The 21,258-nt window shown below is 40.7% G+C and overlaps 1 protein-coding gene across 7 annotated transcripts in view; it reads right to left on the minus strand.

The window, feature by feature from the left end:
* Positions 1–1,462: 1,462 nt before the first annotated feature.
* The window catches only part of myt1lb (myelin transcription factor 1-like, b), a 112,353-nt gene continuing 92,557 nt past the window's right edge, over positions 1,463–21,258 (minus strand). For 3 of the 7 annotated variants that reach the window (XM_075448144.1, XM_075448147.1, XM_075448143.1), the window contains 11 exons: positions 19,519–19,746; positions 16,743–16,864; positions 15,448–15,516; positions 13,491–13,553; positions 13,308–13,391; positions 10,866–11,087; positions 9,390–9,484; positions 8,816–8,919; positions 8,574–8,717; positions 7,733–7,795; positions 1,463–4,130 (listed from right to left, as the gene is read on the minus strand). In XM_075448144.1, the coding sequence (XP_075304259.1) occupies positions 3,990–4,130; positions 7,733–7,795; positions 8,574–8,717; positions 8,816–8,919; positions 9,390–9,484; positions 10,866–11,087; positions 13,308–13,391; positions 13,491–13,553; positions 15,448–15,516; positions 16,743–16,864; positions 19,519–19,746 (1,335 nt within the window). In that variant the 3' untranslated portion in view covers positions 1,463–3,989. Of the gene's footprint in view, positions 4,131–7,732; positions 7,796–8,573; positions 8,718–8,815; positions 8,920–9,389; positions 9,485–10,865; positions 11,088–13,307; positions 13,392–13,490; positions 13,554–15,447; positions 15,517–16,219; positions 16,283–16,742; positions 16,865–19,518; positions 19,747–21,258 lie in introns of all 7 variants that reach the window. The other 4 variants (XM_075448146.1, XM_075448145.1, XM_075448148.1 and 1 more) reach the window with 3 other exon arrangements.

Raw genomic sequence — 21,258 nt, forward strand, 5'->3', positions numbered from 1 at the left:
AACGGAAATGTAAACACAAGACACTGTTTCAGTAATGTTGAGGTCCGGGCTCTGGGGAGGATCCATCCCTTTCCAGTCCAGTTTTAGTGCCTTTTGGCACAGCTCAGCCTTTTCTCCCCGTTTCCCTTCCTTAAGAACGGCTTCTTCCACGGAGACCATTTCAGATGAGACTCTGGCCAGCAGTTTGGATCCACCGAAGGTCCTGTGAAAGGTCGCTGTTGGATTTTCCCTTTTTCATAAGGACATCTTTTTCAGATACTGTTAAACTCCTGTAGATATTTCTTTTAGGCCCTTCTCTTGTCCTCCACTTGTCCAGCTTACTCTTAAATGTTTTTAAGGACCGTTTTCAGTTAATAGCGCCATGTTGCACATCCTCCATGTTGGTGCTTCGTGCAGGTGCAAGGCCTTCAGAAAGCCTGGAGAACTATTTCTCAAGACCACTTTAAATTGTAACAAGATAGTCTGGCTGCTTGGAAACAAATATAAAGAAATGAGAAGGGGAATAAAACATTTGCCCAGTAATGTAGCTGCCATCCGAAACACTGCTGGAAAATGCACTTTCTGAATATGAGAAATAAAACTAAATATGAGAGCTGTGGCCACAGACGTGACGGAACTGAAAATCTGAAGGCCAATAAAAGACAAAAAACAAAGGTCTTGACATCTATATTTAGGCTATATGCTGTTCGGTTTGTCTAAACTGAAAGTTTAAACAAATAGGAATCTTTAGAGCACTTTTGAGACACAGTATAAGAGAACCACAGTCATGAGAAAACCACACACATAAACAAAATAACAGGAAAATACAGGAGCCGACAGGTTCACATACACACTATCACGCTCACAGATATTAACTGTGGGCTTCATTTGGAGTTTAGTTTTGAATGTAGATCCAGTTGTGATGGACCTCAGATCAGCAGGTTGGTTACAGATCTGGACCACAGTAACAGAGCTAATCCTGGGAACAACTAACTGAGCAAATAAGAGATGCACAGGGGGCAAACAGCTAAGTGCTTTATGGACTATAGTAAGAGGCTTTTAAAGGCGATTCTGTATTAAACTGATAGCCAGTGGAGGGACTTTATTACTGGAGTGATAAATTTCCATGTTTGTGTAAGAACCCTGGCTGCTGCATTCTGAATGAGTTGAAAATAAACTTTGATAATCTTCTTTTATTCTTTTTCTAGAACAGCATACCTGCAATGTTTTGTTCCAAGTGCAGATTTTTGTTGTTGGACACTGCACTTCCTGAACTAAGTGCCTTAATATTAATCATGGAGTACCATGAACAACGCTTTGAGCTGAGGCCACTGCAGAGTTAGTCTACTGACATCTGCTGGTTCATTGGGAAAAAACCCAACAATATTGTGACTGCTTCTTTAGAATTATTTACCGTATATAATAAAAACATGAACAAGATCATTTTACAGGCCTCTGGCAACACATTTTTCTTTATTCTGAGTAAGATGTGTCAACATCCAGCATGACAAAAATTGTACAAAGTTCACAATTTATAAATGAAATATCACAGCAACTTGTGATCTCACACATTTATAGCAAAATTAAAATGTCAACAAATCCATGCTGTGTAGTACAAAAATAAATCAAACTCCAGTTCCACAGAGAGCACAATAGTTTATACAAAATCCTGTCTTTGTTAATGGTCACTGAAATCAACCTCGAAATGAACTGGCTCAAACAAAATAATAAACTCTGATGAATTCACAATAATTTCTATGAAAATTCAGCATTCTAAATATGTGACAACCCTTTTGTGTTCCCTATAGATAGTCACAGATAACTCTTTTCAGATTTGTTATTAATGCACCAACATCAGATGAGCAGCGGGTTGTGCTTTAAAATCCCTTTTTCCGTTTTTCACCGATAATGAGAATTAATTCAAAAACTGGTACTAGCTATTACTCTACTGAAGCATTACTATATTGGCAAAAAGCTGCAGACACGATGCTGTGGAAAAAGGCAAATGCAGTCATGGATGATGGGTAGTCGAGTCCTGAAAGAGGACAGTAAAGTACAATAGATGAGATTCAGTCAGGTGAACCACAAGCACCTTTTGCATTAGCTCTCAAAAAGGCAAATTCTGAACATGATCTTTAACAACTAGAGTAACAGGATGGAGGGGTGCGTACTCTCAGGCATACAGATGTGACGCTGGATTGTATCACCCCGCAAAGGTCTCCAAGCCTTTTCCTCCTCTGCTTTTTTTTCTTTTTATCTTTTAAAACCTTGAATTGATTGACTATTTAATCCTTTGTACAGTGATTAGATATAAAGTGCTGCTGGGGGATAACTTCATCTTCCTAAAACATAGCAAAAATGAAAGAACTTTGTTAATGTTTTTACACTTGATAACAGCCTACAGTATAACTGCTATGGTTATAATCATCCTTTTGTCTGATTTCAAAGTCCCTGTTCTTTCTTTCTCTCTCTCAGTGGTCGTAAATCCACACCTGCAGAGGCTGCAAGCAGTTGGTTGCTTCAATCGTGTGCCAAAGAGGTCACCTGGGAAATTGCACGCCGCCATATGTAAGGATAATATCTTCAAGGACAAGTGCAAATAGTCTACTGGCACATAAGTGGGGACAGTGACCCTGTAAGTCCCGCCGTCATACTCTATAAATACTCTTTACAAAACCCTCGGAAACCCTCTCGTCAGGCTCTCGGGTACTGCTTGTAGTTTCTGTAAGAACATCAAAACATGGAAACGAAGGTGTCCCTGTGCAAAATCGTACAGAAAAAAAGTGGAACTAATATACTTTTGCTTCGAAAACTCAATTTCCAGGTTCCCTCCTCTTTTTTAAAAAGACTTTTTGTATTAAAAGATTTGTATAAAAATCAATATTTTACATAGGCTATATTAAAAAGATTCATGTTACCCCGCTATGCTTATAAACAAGAAATTGCATATACCCAACCTTTTTTTTTCCTTTACAGATTGCATCGCACATACCTCCTATAGACAAATGATTTTGTTACTATATTGCTGAGACATTTCGTGATCCTAGCAACACAAAATTGAGCTGATTTGATACTAGAAAGGCTAGAATGTGGCCTCTGTAGGTCATCGTCTTTACACATCTCTACCTCAGACTAATTAAGAATGAGCATGTGAACATGCATGATGTGTTCCTCTAGGAATGAATTGACTCTTCTAGATACAGGAATGGGATTTCCACCATCGGGTTTCCGTGTAATGATGTTTACAATATAACTGTTCATTCATACATTCATACATATATCAGGTCAGTTTTCCTCCCCGGATTCATTTACAGCGCCGATTAAAAATGCCCCCACCTACAGCAACACATCTTTACTCCTCATCGAAACAAAGCACAAACGTTTCTCAAGCATTTTCAGAAAATAAAACAATTTGCAAACCAGTTCTTGCTCTTGAACAATCTACACGCAATAAGAAGAAGAAGAAGAAGAAGAAGACGAAGAAAGAAAAAAAAAACATCTAAAATCGTCAAGTTCAAAATCATCCACCGAGGAGAAAGAGAAGTAGCTTCCTCCTTGCTTGTAGTGTTTTTCATTTTCATTTCGCTGTCCACTTTTTTTCGTCTAAAATGCTTCGTTGTCGAGCAATAAAAAGAACCTCCATGTTCATAAGCTTACTGTTCAGAAATATACACTAAAAATGTGCATACATGAGCAGCTAGAAACATTACATGACACGATGTCAGCTCATATGAAAACGTACAAAATGTGAATGTCCTCAAAAACTATTTTGCAGTTTACTCCTTTATGTTCTTCCTCAAAGCAAGACCCAAACAGAAAAGAGACAGAAATGATCTCGAGGTCTTCCTAAGCATAATACCTCCTTTTTTTTTTTGTGAAAGAACAGAATTTCAAATATATAACACTATATTAGTTACTGCACAGAACAGCGGAGATCAAACCGTCACTGCCCGCGTCCGTTTCTGCAGGGGGGGAGAGGGGGAGGACAAAAGCCTCCCTTTGCTGGATGGTTACACTTGGATCCCTTGAACTGCTTGCTTGATGTTTTCCAGCAGGGCCTTGTTTTCTGCAGTCTGGTACTGGTCTTGGTTTGAGTACATATCCGTTAGAGTAGTGACGTAGGCGTCAAAGTTCTGCTCGCTTAAAGACTCCTGGAGGACCAAACAACATGTAGGTTAGTACTGGAAAGAGTACTCCCTCCAGATGTGATTTGCTGTTACAATAACACTGGAAACGACACAGAGACGGTAAGTATTACAGCACAATCCGGGCTCATGGATGCTGTTTGATGTTTGTCACAAAAGGGCAAGGTAAATGAGAATGTATGGAAGCAGATACAGGCAAAAGAGATCACATCTTAAAAGCAACATCGTATCTAGGTTGAACCAAACACTCAAAGCTTAGCATTTGCATTGGAATACAAACTCCATTTCCAGAAGAGCTGAGAAGTGCAACACAATGCAACAAAACTTGTTACAGGTGTGATTTGTAAATTTGTCATTTGAACCTTTACTCAACAGGCACAAGTACAACCCCAATTCTAAAAAAAAAAAAAGAGAAGATGCCAGTGTTTGGATCATGTTCACATGTGGCTTCTTCTTTGCATGATCCTGCATTTGTGGATGGCAGAGTGAACTTTGCTCAGACAGTGATTTCTGGAAGTGTTCCTGAGCCCATGCACTGATTTCCATGACAGAATCATGTCCAAAGATCAGAAAAACAGAAATGTTTATAGACTACACAAGTTATTGAGGATTCGACAATCAGCAGATTAATGAGTGACAGGTGAGGGTGTCAGGATTGGTTATAAAAGGAGCATCCGCCAAAGGGTTAAGCCTGGTTTATAGTCGGTAACGCAAGACGCAAGACGCAAGACGCAAGACGCAACGCAAGCCCTTGCGCGGTTGCAAGCCCCCCCCTTGCGTGCTTGCGTGTGTCACCTCAATTTTCTAAACTTCACGCAAGACGCAAGCACAAGCCACTGGCTGTGGTCGAAAACACAGTGCACTTCACTCCTGCCCGAGCCGAAATCAGCCGGCCTGAAAAGCTGATTTCCCTTAAGCTATAGGCTAAACTCTGTAAATATATAACTTTAGCAACATTTGAAACATTTTCAGGCGAGAAAGTAGTCGTTTAGACCCCCCAAGGTGTTGAAAATCTGACAAAATACCGGCTATTTACAAGAAGAAGAAGAAGAATGAATCTATGGAAGAGAGACTTGCCAAAGAGCTCCTGGCGGTGAATTTCCTTTCATCGTAGTAGGCTTGTCATTGAAAAAACCTGCTACTCCACCTACTGTCCTGGCGGTGAATCGCCATGCAGCACACGCAACCGCCGACAAGCAAAATGAAGTATAAATGTCTCGAGCCAATAACATACGCGCAAGACGCAAGCGCAAGGGCAGTTAAAAGAAGTATAACTCAGCCTTTAGTCTTTCCAAGCAAGGGTGGCTCATGGCTCACCACTTTGTGCCAAAGTACATCAGAGATTTATTATTAAGTTCCAAAAGAATATTTCTCAATGCCAGATTGCAAAGAACTTTGGTCTCAACATCCACAGAGCAGAATATTGTGAATAGATTCAGTGTGTAGAGACCAGAAAGCCCTCAGGTACCACTGTATGATACACCATTATGTCACCATGATCAATACAGCCACATGGGCTCAGGAGTACCTCGGAAAACCATTTTCACTCAACACAATTTCCTGCATCCAGAAGTGCAACCTAAAACTGTGTTTACACAAGGAGGAAACCACATGTCAACTCTGTGCAGACACACGGCTGAAATCTACGGACACAGCCTAATCTCAGATGGACAGAAAGACTTTTGACAGAAGAATTTTGAGACGTATGCCAGGTGGTTACTTCAGCAGGACAATGGCAGACCTCCCTCTGCGTGACTTCCAGCAGTGTGGCTTCATAGACACAGAGAGTGTGTGCTTGACTGGCCTGCCTGTAGTCCACATCTGTCTGCTATTGAATCAGAGAACAACTACGGACTGTTGAGCAGCTGAAATCTTGTAATCAGCAAGAATGGACACAGACTCGTCGGAAAAACTGCAACAATCGGTGTCCTCACTTTCCAAACCATTAAAAAGTGAAAGCTGACAGAAAGAACACAAAGGTTGCTGTATCAAAATGGGAATTTCTTTATATTTTCTAAATACAATAAAAGACACTGAGAATTTATTTGTGTGTGTTTCAAGGTTCATATGAGTTAACAAATGACAGATTTTGTTTTTGTTGCATTTTAGAAAGCTTCCCAACTTCTCTGAGAATGAGGTTTGTATTTAAATCCTTTATGGCAGTTTTTCTGCTTTGGTTCTCAAAAAGATTCGTATTTGTCGCTGCAGAATGGTGCATGATCGCTTGAATGCAAACTCCCCACAGAGCTCATATTTCTAAAGCTTCTGAGTTTGCTTCAGCACTGTGTGATGGCCCCATCAGACACAATGCAGCAACAGCCCTGCTGTACTTAGAAATCCATTATTTCCAAAGGCTGGCTGCTTGCTGTGCAGTCTGAGCACGAGCATTAAGCCACAGTGACGCACGCTGTGACAAATATTCTCAGACCTCACTCATGCAGGTTTTAGGATGTTTTGTGTTTTCTTTCAGAAGTCAGTTACCAGAACTATAATCTCAGGGGAAAAGAATCTAAACATTGTGAACACTTAAACTGATACTAATAGATCAATGAAATAATACTATGACTGAAGTTTTTAAAGCACTGACTTGACGTCATTCACCAACTCTCTCCTTAACCTCTCAGAACACAGGAGTTGTTCATCAGTTCATTTAAAGTCTCAGTGTGACTGGTCAAAGGAAATAATGTGGTTTAAAAGAGATTTCACAGAGTTTAGAATTTGTTTTATCAGATTTGTCTTGGAATTTAGTATGATATGCAGGTATATGTGTATATGTGATATGCAGTGTTCAGTGTAAATACTTCTTCTAATGGATGGAAACATCACTGCAGCGATGTGATAAATGATGATTTTATCAGCTTTTTCCCCCACCCAGATTGATTGAGTGTGCTCATGGAGAACTACCGTCACAAACTCAGGTGTGTCAAACGTACAAGAGAAATAAGAGATTAGTTTGTACCTGAAAATATAGTCAGGTAGTGATGAGTCTGAGTGTTTTTTGTCAAGACTTCTTGATATTTTCCCCAGTACTTCCCAACACACAGCATAGAATACCAAATCCACTGCAAAAGGTTTTTAACTGCATGAGGCCAATTTAGGAGCATAAAGAAACAAAACGGGGAGTTTTGCACATCTGTTTAAGATTACAGACATTCACACAGAAATGAATGGGATGGTGGATGACTCGCATATGGAAACGGATGTATGTTGAAACAAAGAATAAGAGAATTAAATGTTCAAAATACTCCTTGAGAAATGATAGTCCAGCAATGAAATGGTTAAATACAGTCAAATGAACTGAAACATCAAGAAATGAAAAATCCAGAAACTGTAAGTAAAGTACGAACAATGCAGTGGTTAGCACTGTGGCCTCATGGTTGAAATCCTGGCCGGGGCCTTTCTGTGTTGAGTTGGACGATGCTATTCCCTAATACTGCGTAATCATTACTCATTGATACTCAAACATTTATATTTGAGGGTTTAGTTGCTTTTAAGATTCAAATTCAGATTTTGCTTCCTTTGTAGAACTTTTCGGGAACAAATGAAATAAAATGCAGCAATGCAGAAGATGAACAGAGTAGTTTAAGTGATATGAGCGAGTGGCTTACTTGCTGGTGCAGCTGTAAGCAGCTGTTACTCCTCAGAGGAGGCTCTTTGTGTGCCAGTGGTTTCTGGAGAGGGAAAGAAGGGACAGATTTCTGTAAAGTCCATCTGAGAGCGGGAGCTGTTAATTCTTACAATCAAAGACTAGATGGCAGTATCTCACATACAGCCACAAACTGTAGAAAACAAAGTAAAATATAGAAGCTAGACATCGATGAATACAGGCAGGAGAAAATGACGACTGCCGGTGGTGATGTAAGGAGGTATCACCAGTAAGAATTCATTTTGTTCCAGTGTCACTTTTTTTCCCTAATTTGAGCAACTGCAGAAATTTAAAAGCAGGTTATTATTATATATATTTTTTTTAAATGGCTTTCACACAGGAAAGGATGCTTCACTGCTGTTTGATTCATCCCTTTGTCAGTGAAAAGTCCATCATGGAAGAGGGTATAATTAAAGAATGGAAATGAAAACAGACAGAACTGTATGTGATTATGATGAAATCTTCCGCAACAAAATGAGCCAAAAGAAAGACGGAATGAAGGAGGAGCATTAAATATGTGAAGCATAAAAAAAAAGTCAGTAATTCCTTCCTTAGAAATGTCCAGAGTCTGAATTAAAATAATGATAAAAATCAAATACAACACACAAAAACTCCTTGAAGCATAGTTCCTCTCCACAGCATAGACAAAACCTCAACATATTGTTGTTTTTTTGTTTTCTTTAGTGCGGCCTCATTTCACAACTCCCCCTCATGCACAAAGAGCTGTGGTTAAATACACAAATGTTACTTTTATTTAACTATATTCTGCGACTTGCTGGCTTTCCGTTCCTGGTAGCCCTTACCATATGAGGGAGCTGGACATTAGCTAAACTGTTAATCAGTGACTGGCTGAGGTTGGCCAGCTCATGCAGGAGAGATTCATTTTGCTGTTCAATCACCTTGTTTTCCTCCTCAATGGACTTCAAGCTGGACTCCATGGTTGTGATCTGCAGAGAGGAAGGGTGTACGGCAGCGTGTTACAGTGGAGTCGTGTGTCTGTCGGCAGCTACACGAAATGCAGTGAAGGAGACAGGAGGTGACTCACCTGTGTTCGGAGTTTGATCATGTCTGCCTCCACTTGTGAATTAGATTCACTTAAATCTTTGATTTCTTCATCCAGCTGCTTGATCTCCTCCTCGTGGTCCAGCCCTGCGGACGACGAGCAGCATTAAAACCGACGCTTCAATGCAACGCCTCAGTCATGAATCAGATTAGCAGCCTTATTGCGATGACTTCAGTTATTGAAAACAAAAGAAAAACTAAATTTGAGCAAAACCCTGCAGGACATTGGGTGTGATGGTCTTCAGTGCAACAAAACAGAAGCAGGTCTTATTAGATCTTAATGAAAGTGCTGAAATTTGTGGTTAAATGTCACATTTTTCATGTCTGCTTGCTGCCAGCTGAACCCAGCCTGTTCGTCCAGATTGGAGACACTTTATCGTCTCATTATCGTCCCTGAATGGCAGATTATCTGTGATGCTGATGCACACACACACACACGTACACACACACTGTCCTAATTGGTTTATCATCTGAAGCTGGAACTCTCCTTGATGAATCATCTCACATCCATGTCCCTGATTGGCTGCATTGTGTGGGTGAGTGGTGGTTGTAGTTACCGTTGCTGGCATGTTGCTGCTTTATTGTTAGCATTTCCACTCCCGAGAGTCTGGCTTTCCTCATGGCGGAGGTGGCACGTGGACAACCTGATAGACTGCAGGCAGGAACAGAAAGCATTGTTTCAGTACATTGGGGTTTTCCACGTGAATATACAATGAGCCAGTGCGATTACAGAATTATACATTTTATTTATAAGGACATTTAAGAGAGATATTCCCTGAAAAAGGGGAGAAACAGCTTGTTATCTTGAATAAAGACTGGAAACAGCTGAACAGCTGGTAAAGTTTTGTCCTAAGGTAACAGCATCAGCCAACCAGTACCAAGTTTTACAAAGTTTAATACCAGACAGCTTGTCAAAGCAGACGTTACCTGTAAGTCTTTACAATGCTACAGATTTTATTACCACTGGATAGAGACGGACTAGCTGTTTTCCAGTTTTTGTGCAGCCAGCTCCAGGGGTATATTCAGATATACAGACATTAAGCTGCTAAATCTTTGCATCTATCTGTCAGTCCAACTCAAAATAAGTAGATTCCCCAACATGTGTAACTGTTCATGTAAAACTGAAATAGTTTAACCTTGTTTACAAGTTTTTTTCAGGTTAATGCTGTGGTTCCCAAACTTTTTTCCTTGAAGCCACTTATATGAAAAGAAAACAGATTAAAAAAATGAATGATGTTTTCCAAAAACAAGCAGTCATTCTTTTCCAAAAAAATTGATAAAATAAAACCGTTTACCACCTTGAGCTTGATTACCTTTGGCCAAGATGTCTAGATTATTGGCTTTTGTTTCTATTGCTACAAGGTTCTGAAGGCTGTTTCAGACAAGTATGTGGAGCTGAATGGGAGAATAATAGGAGACTATGTGTTTGTTGAGTTCAGTTTGAAACACTGTGTCCTTAGACAACCCAAAACGTTTTGTATGTGTTGTCCTGAAAATATTTCTTTGACCCTGAGCCAGCTTGAAGATAAACATGCTCATCATCCTCGAGGCAGGGAATGTTGAGGTCCAACTTTTATATTTCCCTTGATAAATACACCAACATCATCAGTAAAACAACACTTAACTTCTGCTTGAAGCATTTTCAGATGCCAGATAAATTCTGCATAAAGATTAACTTCAAGTGTCATGAGACCGTTAAATCTGTTGAGTCATTTTTGTGTCATTTTTCTAACTCTTGTAATACAGTTTACAAAGGAAAGAGGCTCTAATCATAAACTTACAGATCCCAGAATATTAAATAAGGAAAACAGTTTGAGTTATATGTACGCCGTTTAGGGGCAAGAAGAGATTACTTTATTGGAAAAAGTCAAAATATGAAATACCAACACGCAGTTTTTCAGAGTTGAACAATTTCCTGAGGAAATCCTTTAAATCATGTAGAAGGATGTTAAAGTGAAGCTGGTGACAGCAGACACTCTCATTAACAGTCGTTCTCTCCATCTTTATATTTAATACTCCAGCCACGTTCCCACCTTCGATGTGTCAGGAAGCTGCCGCTGACGTGCCCCGAGCCGTCGCAGCCCGGTGTCGGGCAGGACATGCCCTCTGTCTTTCCAGACTTCCATGTGAACTGAATGCCGTTTAGGTAGCCGTCCTTTTGTCTCTTGGCTGCTATGGGGCATCCTGATGCACTTCTGTGGGAGGCATACTTCCCCGTCACATGTCCCTGACCATCACAACCTGGGACTGGACACCTGTGGGAGAACAGAGTGAAACAAACTCAGCTCCTTTATCATCTTTCCAGCATTTTTTGCTATGAGGAATGACCTGTTAGTGTTAGCTGCTGCCTCTGAGTAAAACGCCAAATACTACACGGGTAAACTTTCTTTTTCTGTTTTCCTCAGTTCATTTTGGTTTGATATAAAGAAGATATGATCAATGTCATTTTAAAGCTGTCCCAGTGGCTGCCTTATCACAGTTTTAGAACGCTGGCAGTGCATCAATACCAGTGTTAGATGCAATGAGGCAGAAAATTATTCCGAATGGCACAGCTCACAAAATGGATTATGGTAAAAAGCTAGATCAGTGCTGGAAACCCCAGTTTTGTTTGCAAAAACAGGTTTTCATTCACCTCGACGAAAATGTTTAAGGTCTGTCTAAAGTCAAAGGAATTTCATCAATTAATTATTTTGTTTGTCTCGATTTACCATATTTACCATAAAAATCTCCAAGCTCACAGTTTTAATCTTTAAGTTTTTCTAAACCTTTCCGAGATGTTGCATCACTCTGTGACTGGTAACATCATGACCTTATATTTCAGTCAGTATCAAAATACCTCCATCGTACAGCATACATTGCGTTTGCTTTAATCAAAGCAGTCTTTTTTTTTTAAACACAATATTAGAAGAAAGATGTGTAATGAATTTTGCTGCCTGACTTTTAGTGAACAGTGTCCATCAAGATCCATGTAGTGCTTTCCAGTGCGCTGTCCATCATGCATCAGACTGTTAAAACACTATCGAAGGAAAACGCTGTGCTCACAGACCACACCGATCAAATTTTAACAATATTGTGATTACTTTTTTTTTCCTTAATACTAAAACTAATGGATCTTCTTTCACTTCAACACAAAGAGCACTGAGTCATGAATACAGGCGCTTGTGCCTTCGTACAGTTTGACATCACTGAGACATACGATCGATCGATTAGTGGATCTTCTCAAAACTGTTATTTAGACTAAACTAGACTTCTTATGGTATTTATGGAAATAATCAAGGGAGTTATTTTCCTTGTCTTTTATGGACAATGAATCAATAATTTGAAAATAATCAGTTTTAACAAGCTATCTCACCAAAATATGGGGAAAAACAATAGGCACTTCAGAACCTTCCCCCGTCCCCAGATAAGTGTTTGTGGCCAAATGAACAGAAACGAGATGTGGAAAGAGGAGAAGTACACCTACTGTACATGGCTATTTCACATAATGCAATGTGGTTGGGTTCTCTTTTTACAGTTGCAACTATTTTATTCACAAAGTCTTAGAAGAAAAGGGAATTAAAGAGGGAATATGGGAACAGCATCTTTAAACACAAAAGTTACATTACTTTATTACTTTAGGCCTCCCTCCTTTCCTGCAGCCCCTCATTGTTGAGGCTCTGAGCAGACATTACATTTCCAGTGACAGAAGTAAAAGTTTCAGGCTCATCGGGTCCTGAAGAGGACAGACTACTGAAGGAGGGTGCAGTGAAAGATGGAGCTGATTGTCATCCCTTTACACTCAGTCCTGCAGAACTGAAACACTCTTCTAGAAAAAAATGTTTGTTTTCATGTGCTGCATCACTTTTGATCTTATTAGATTTACAGAGCGTTATCTTAATATGAAGAGAGGATCCTGACAGGGTTTGCTGTGACAAACTGTCTTCAGAATCCAACGGAATGACAATCTTGCGAATGGACAAAGTGTGTTGTTTGTGCTCTGCACCACCAGAGAAATCAATGCAGCTGCAGGGCTGAGGCCACAGAAGCCCATTGTGGGATTTAGGTAGTCAATCAATCTCTCTCTGCCTCTATCTCTCCCTATCTGTCTTTTCCTACTTGTGTAGGACTCTGCAGGAGTTCACCAGAGACTGCAGAGCCTCCCCCCTCTAAACTGCTACAGCCTTGCACTTCTGAAGTTTCTCCCACACCTTTAGAAACTTTACACTCATGGGACATCTGTCTTGTCAGAGCTAATAGTAAATTACTCCTGCTTACAGGAATATATATAAAACATTAGGACATACACTGACTGCACAAGACATGGCGGGACTGATTAGAAATCAGTTTCATTCAGAATCATTTCAAAACAGGAAATGCAAAGTCACATGTCATTTGTCATCTGGTAAGCAGTGAGCTGCGTTGGTCGCAGGGAGGCAGTTTCAGCCTCAGGGTTTTGAAGCAGGACAGATGACTGATGATCAGTGTCTGTACTGTACCTGATAGGCTCCTGGTCCTCCTTATTTTCTTTACTGTGGATGATTTTTATCCCACTTTTCCTGGCTCGCGGACAACCTGAAAGACTGCAGATAAACGACAGAGTAACATTATCTTTATACAGATCTTTACTACAGAGAATAAGAGAAGGATGGTTAATATGTATCAGGTGATTTAAGTCGAACCTTCTGTGTGAGGCGTAGTTGCCGGTGATATGTCCCGAACCATCGCACCCTGGTGTCGGGCACCTGGGGCAGAAAACACAAAAAGGGCTCAGGGTCTAAAGAAAAGTGCAGTGTCTTGTGGATAATATACCACAGAAACTGATATTTATGGTAGTGTTTGTCTACTGTCTGCCCTTCCTAAACACTAACTTTCTTCAGAGTGTGACCCAGATACAGTATGGCACAGTCTGAGAGCTATTGATCCTTTTTTTTTTTGCTTTAGTGATATAAGGGCAGTTCAAATAAGCAGGGCAAGCAAGTAAAACATCAGATTCCTGCTAACTTTTTTTTCTTTTTTTTGTCTAACGACTTAAATGATCTTTTCAGCATTAATAAATACTATTTAAAGAGTTCACTGTATTAACAGTTACAAGTTCATAAATCATTTTGGAGGTGTACTAGAAATGAATCAAGGTGCTTTATTGTTGTAAAGAATACATTCTTTTTTTTGTAATACTGTTCATTTCTGAAGCACCTCTTCTTTTCTGAAATGCTTTGCTGTCTTTTTAAGGTCCAGATGACTTATCAGAAACATCAGTGTCAGACAGCTGCTCATTCTCAACTGTCAAACTAACCTCCAGTAAAAGAAATAAAGTCAGAACTACAAATAAGGCAGTTAAGGGCTTTTATACATCAGTCGGCCTTTGGTGAACACCCCTCTTTTTGTTTTTTCGGGATGTAACATAACAGTGTAGTTAAATTAAGATGTTAATGTAGAGTTAAATTAACTCTTTACTCAACTGATTCGGTAAATTAAATCCCCATTGTTGTCTGCTGTCATAGAAACCATAAATAACACCACTCTAGCATTAAAGTTCTCACTAACCATATCTTTCAACTACACAGAGATTTCAATAGTAAGGGAATAACAGTGGGATAATGTCTCAAACGCTGCTTTGTTTCAGTTTTTATCTTATTGTAAACAGACTATTGCCCTTTTCTGGGGTTGAGAATTCTGTCATTTTGTGCAGACTTAAATGGTACGATGTAGCTAGCAGTTGGACGTGGTCTTTGCGGTGTGTTTGACTACTATTTTGTTTGTTTAGATTCTGATGACGTGAGGAGCCTCAGCATGGGGCCTTTCCATTGCTGCTGATTCTTGATGTTGGTTTGGTTTGTAAGCGTCCTGGGTTGTCCAGACAAAGTATTTCCCATTCGGGTAAAAATAACTCCCATTTGTTCCTGGGATTCTGTGATACCTTTTAAAAGCACAAAAAGCTGTACAACACACAGAGTGAAAATGATATGCAAAATAACAATATGACCTCTCTAATTATGATCAAGACTTGCCCCCTACCAAAGACATTTAATTCTGAGTCATTCAAACATTAGTGCTGTTGATAGAATGCTTAAAGATAAGGTCATAAAACTCCTTCAAAAGACCAAAATAAAAGATGCACAGGTTGGCCTCACTACAAGTTCTCAGAGGAAAACAGAAAGGGTCGTAAAGAGGTTAAATAATCTGCAACAGATGACCTTTAGACTATTATTGGACTTTTAATCAATATATCTCGGAAGAAAGGAAACAAACCATTTACTGGAAACTATTTTCTGCTGAAGATTTTTAAACATTTTGTGCTTCAGTGAGTATTTGGGGCAGCAGGTCAGTGAAGGAGGGACAAAATAAACTACAGTGCATGCCCTCATAGAATTCACGAACCAAGTAATGCAGTGTTTTTTTTTATCAGTTTTAAGGCTACAAGTATATAAGCAGTGAGATAACAATAAATGTTGACATGATACAGTCATTGTTGGTTGATTTGCTGATGATAGAAGAAATGTAGAAGAAACTCATCTCTGTGGCCACACAAGCTTGACATGAGTCATCTTCATGTACACTAACACAAATAAAGTTGACATTAGAAGAATGAGCAAGACACACAAATCACACGTATCAGTGACTCATCTCACGCCTTACTTGAGCTCTTGTGCGTTGTTGGCCAGCATACTTCGAATGCTTTTATCTGCTAAAGGACAACCTGAGAGACTGAAAAATACATCAGCGGAATATTAGTAATGCCAAAATAATCATTAAAAAGACACTTTAACCACTCTAATACAAACAGTCAGCCTGCACTCCAAACACATGCACAAATCAAATACCAACCAGGAAATGTAAGAAAGCCATGATGCAAGTGCAGGGCGTTGATTAAAAAAATGTTAACCCTCTGAGTATCCGTAAGTATCCTAAGTACGAAAGACTGCATCTGCTCCAGATTCAAACTGGACTGATTTAAGAATTAACACGTTTTCTCTGATAACTTTGTTGGAATTGTAAAATTGTTCACGGAAAATCTGAAGTAGCCGCGTCTGACATCATTTGATCCTTGCAGACTCATCTCACACTGCAACACTCAGCAAATCTGCTTGCTCTGAATTGCAAATGCACAGTCTGCACTGCACTGAGGGAAGGGCCTGGAGGACTGAATAACATCAGCTTAAAAGGCTTTACACACGGCCCATTGAGAAATAACTTTATCCCAGGGTTTAGCTTAAAAATGAGCTTGTACCCAATATTCAATTAATTTATTCTCATTCCATGATACCTCTGCTTCTGCATGCCAATAGTCAAAGGGCTAACAGATAAAAGAGACATCCTGCCTACAGATGTTTGACAGCATAGTTGAGGTAAGCTGAAAACAATAAAGAGAAACAGACTTAGAATCCACCAGGAGAAAAGGAAGTCACACCTTCGATGTGAGGCGAAATCGCTCGTCAAGTGACCACTTCCATCACACCCCGGTGTGGGACATCTGCCACCGGAAAAATAGACAGATTTATAAGGCCAAAGAGAAGGAAAAGAAAAACGTGAAATTGCAGAAATAAAAGGCGTTGTTTCAGGGTTTTTTTCCCGTCATTGTTGGTTTTCATTGTTTCCAGTTTAGCTTCACTGTCTGTGAATGATATTTTGGTTCCTGCCATCAGCTACGCTTGACGTGGAATGATACTAACAGCTTGAAATGTCTTTGTTTAAATATGAAATATCAAAAGAGGGGAAACTCTAATGAAGGCAGGTGGAGGCTCACAGGTCTAAGATCAGAGTGGGCACATGGATAAATCATATAGCAAGCCACTGCCAGCAGCACGGGGTTGAGTGAGAGAGGTAAAGAAATGTGGTTCACTGAGGTTTATGGAGGAGATGGATGAAGATAGAAATGAGACCAAGGGGAAAAAGCAGAGCATGAGTGGGCCAAGGCAGGTGGGAGTTCTTACGTTATCAGGTCCTTCTTACTCTCCTTGCAGTGGACATACTTGGGCTTGGGGCTTGGCATGTTAACATCCGTGGTGTAGGAGCGGTCATCAAGCAGGTCGTGGAAGGGATCCAAGTCATCCGGCTTAAGTCAGGAAGAGAGGAAGAGGAAGTGAAGGAAGAAAGGGAGAAACAAAAAGGTTTTTAATTACGTTTATCCAGACATACTGCTTATGTGTTTGCATGCACTCCACAATCTGCTTTTCTTGTCCGTTCGTCTATATTTTCCACATCAAGATACAAAACTAAGCAAAAGTGTTGATCCAGCCCTCATTTCTTTATATTTTACTTCCAAGTAGCCAGACTTTCCTGTAATATTTTAAAGTGGTCTCGAGCAATAGTTCTCCAGGCTCTCCGAAGGTCTTTCAAAGTTATTTATTGGACATTGGCTGCTTTTTCACTCATTTTCAGTCCAGTCCTTGTTCCTGACCATTTATGTCAGGAACAAGGAACGAGGTACGAGGAATGTGTTTTTCTTTCTTTGTTAAGCCACTTAAAACTGATCTATGAGTCTCTCAAATATAAAATTGCACCTAACCCAGTGTTCTGTCTACACATGACAGACCATTTTGGAAAAAAAAATAATCGTATCTTTAGGCCCTTTGTTCCCAGCTGCCTGTCCCAATGACACATAGGTTGTTCCCATTCCTTTAGTGCCATGAAAAATACCAAAGATAATCCAGACATGAAATTATATTTCTGCAACAACAAGGTGATTCCCAAAGAGCTGTTCGCTTAAAACTTGGCATTTCTCAGCATGGTGTGGAGTGAGTCCTTAAAACATCTGAGGAAACTTGACAAGTGGAGGACAAAAGAAGGAGATGAACAGGATCTGAAAGTGATGTCCTGAAAAAAAAGGAAAAAAAATCCAGCAAAGACCTGACACAGGAGCTGAGAGATGCATCTGGACCTTCAGCTGATCCATCTACTGTTGGCCCAAGCCTCATCAGAAATGGGCTCCATGGAAGGGTGGCTGTCAGGAAGCCGTTCTTAAGGAAGGGAAACAGGGAGAAAAGGCTGAGCTGTGCCAAATGACACAAGAAGTGGACTGAAAATCAGTGGCAACAGGTCTGATGGAGGGATGAATCCTCCCCAGAGGCCGGACCTCAACATTACTGAAGCTGAACAAAAGGCAGCCCACATCCAAAGAAGAGCTTTGGGATGTCCTTCAAGAAGCCTGGAGAACTATTCCTGAAGACTACGTAAATAAATGACAAGAAAGCTTATCTAAGAGGGTTCAGGCTGTGGTGGAGAATAAAGGTGCTCAGACCAAATATTGACTTTCAAGCTCGATAGAATTACAAAAACTCTTTTTTTGCCTTCATATACTATTTATGTTTACACATGTTTCAGAAAATGTCTGCACTTAATTCCTGCCTTTCTGCAATATTTAAAGAAATGAGGGGCAGCTCAACACTTTTGCACAGTGCTGTACAGGACAAGCACATTCTTGTCAAATTTAATGCAAATGGGCAAGCCAGTGTGACTATTGAGCCAGTCAGTCTTTCAATCTAGCAGAGCTACAAAATGGAATACCCGAGAGCAAATAATTAGTCAGTGCTGAACGAATGATGTGTACGGCTCACTGACGGTTACATCCGCGTTCACAGTGTTTGCGTGCGCAAATATGATTTATTCAGGGAGTTGCCACTTGTAATGAGGTAGCCAACCACTAGATGGCACTGTGGTGTGGTGTCAGAGCGCTGCTGGCTGTGGGGCTGTGCTTTGTCTGCAGTGCATGCAGCCAGGGCACGACAGCAGTTGATGCAAATCCTCTTTTCTTTCTTCCACGCTTTACAGTGTATGTACAGTAATGCCCATAAATAGAGAGGTCCAGAAACAGCCCAAATTATCCAGCACTCAAAGCTGTCTCAGAGTGTGTGATGCTGCTAGAGAGCCTCTTCAATTAAGCAGCAGACAGTAAGGCGATCTACATACAGAGATGCAGAGCGAAAAGTAGGCTAGGGATTGGACTTGCATATACATGCAGACACCCTTCCAAAGAGATTTAGGCATAGACACACACTCTTATGAATATTCACACAGCAAAAGAGGCACATGTACTGCACATGCACACGCCTGTGCACGCCGACAGGCGCACCCAGCAGTGCTGCATTGATTTCCAGCGGTTCTTTGATGAGATGAGCTATTCCGATTCCCTCCCAAGGTGCTACTTTGCATAATTCATTTTGGAGAAAAGCAAAATATAAAAACAGAAAGCCAGCATGCAGAGAGCGCAGTACAAACAGAGCAGATAGCTCTGTGCATGGCAGTGCCGACATCAATTAACATGCAGATTCATTAAGTTTCCCTCAAAAATCCCTACTATGACTTTCTAATGATTCCTAATGTAACAGCAAGGCAGACAGAGAGGTAGGAAACATGGACGACAATGCAAATGTTTGACTTGGAGATACTGTGTTGAATTAATGGCTGGAGGGGGATAATCTGGGCAGAAACACAGACAGTATAACTGTATAGTCTATCAGCCACCAAGGCTGCAACTACTGCTGTATAATTATCATCAACACCATGATTGTTTGTCATTTGTAACTTCTTTTATTCTTCTATTCATCGCTTGTTACCATTGTTGCGCTTTCACAAACATTCGAAGGGAGGGTGAATTTGCGGAGGAGCATCATGAGGCAAAGAGGAGAGAGGCTTTACTGGTTCATGAACCCAAATTTGGATGAGTGGTTGAGTGAATTTTCAAAACTGTCCTTGTTATTCCCCCTTTACCTCTTTCTCGTCCTCGTCTATGTGTTTGATCTTGGTGTAGTCTACAGGCAGGTCCCAGCAGTCTGCGGCGTCCCCCATGCCATAGCAGCGGGAGCCCAGCAGGGCGGCTTGCCTCTGGGGGGACATGGGCTCTAGAGGTGTGAGCACCGAGTCCCCTGCACCGCTGCACAGACGCTTGCTCATACTCAGGTCCAACGTACCGTTCTCATCAACATCTAGACCAGGGCTCTGGAAGGTGTATGTGGATATGTTTTTTTGTGTGTGTGTGTGTATGAGGATAAAGTGGAGGAGATAGGTGTGTGAGTGGATAAGTTGCGATAAGTCAGATGATTATGAGGAAGGATAGGGGGATATGCAAAACATAAGGAGGCAGGGATGGAGAGAAGGGGATAAAAGACAGAGAGAGTTTCTGATTACATAGCAGTCAAACATAGTCATCTTGTTGGATCAGCACCGGGGAAAACAGTAACTGAGTAGATGGTGCATATTAAAGAAGTACAGGAAAAGTGCTTGAAATGTCTAATTCTTAAGTTTTTAGGTATTTTGAAAGACGGATCAAGAACACCTGCAGTTCAAATATCTGAAACAATATTCCATTCCGTTATTATTTTTTGCCCAAATTCGTCACAGAAGAAACATCAGATATGTGCAGTGTAAAGTAACAATGTACACTCATAAGAGGGTCAAAAGAAGAGGAGGTCATCAGTCCTCAAGGACGAGTGCATTCCTCTGTGAAGCCCTCCTTTCCGTCTCTCTCTGTCTTTCTCTTTCCTTCCATGCCTCTGTGGTTTGTATATTGCAGCCAAGAGTGTGTGTGTGTGTGTGTGTGTGTGTGTGTGTGTGTGTGTGTGTGTGTGAGACGAAGTGTTGGCTGTGTGTGAACCTAATGTGAACAGACATCACAGGGGGGGCAGGGGCTGAAGGTTAGGGGTGGGGTTGGGAGCAGTGATGAGCAGCAGTGGCTCGAACTAGACTGCTGCAAACCCAAAAATAGAGGCAGAACTGTAGAGTGTTCTGGAACAAAGTGGGACACTTCGACAGAACAGGCTCTTTGAGAAAGTATTCACTTCACCCTCCGAGTACATCTTTCTACCTCTTATTTATAGAGGGCTTTGCTTTCTCTGATCTATCTTTTGTCACAGAGGGCCACGGCATTAAGGTTTGTGTTCTGGTTTTCATGTACATGTTTTCATTTCCCTTTTTTGAGTAGGAAAGCCCACTTTAATGCTGATTCCAGCTGACAGTGTCCCTTGGGGTGGATTCTCCTGGTGTCTGAAGCCAAAACCTCTGAGGAACACTGGCTCCAACACACAGGGAGATAGATTTTGAGACTGCACATGACTGAATGTTTCTGAACCCAAGCCTCAACAATAATTGCAGGAAAAAAAAGGGAAAAAATACAAGAAAAACACCACTATTAGATCCTCCTTATCAATAATAAAAAAGGATTTAGAAAGTTCGAAGTCATACGAAACAAACTGATACAACTAAAAACAAAATAAGCTTCTATCTACAAAGCCAGTCAGCTGGTGTCACTTCATGATGTTTTCGGCTCGGAAAAGAGGGCGAAGGACGCAAAGGACAAGCAGAAAATGAGTAAAAAAGCAACAGTCTGTGTTGAATAAAGGTCAGGCTGCTGCAGAACAGATCCGGCGGCTCCTGCTTCATTGTGCGCGGTCATGACTCGTGGCGTTCTTGTAAATATGCTCCGCAGACCGCCCTCTCCTTGTCAGCTGTTTT

This window comes from Odontesthes bonariensis, chromosome 17 (genome assembly GCF_027942865.1).
Source record: "Odontesthes bonariensis isolate fOdoBon6 chromosome 17, fOdoBon6.hap1, whole genome shotgun sequence".
NCBI classification, from domain to species: domain Eukaryota; kingdom Metazoa; phylum Chordata; class Actinopteri; order Atheriniformes; family Atherinopsidae; genus Odontesthes; species Odontesthes bonariensis.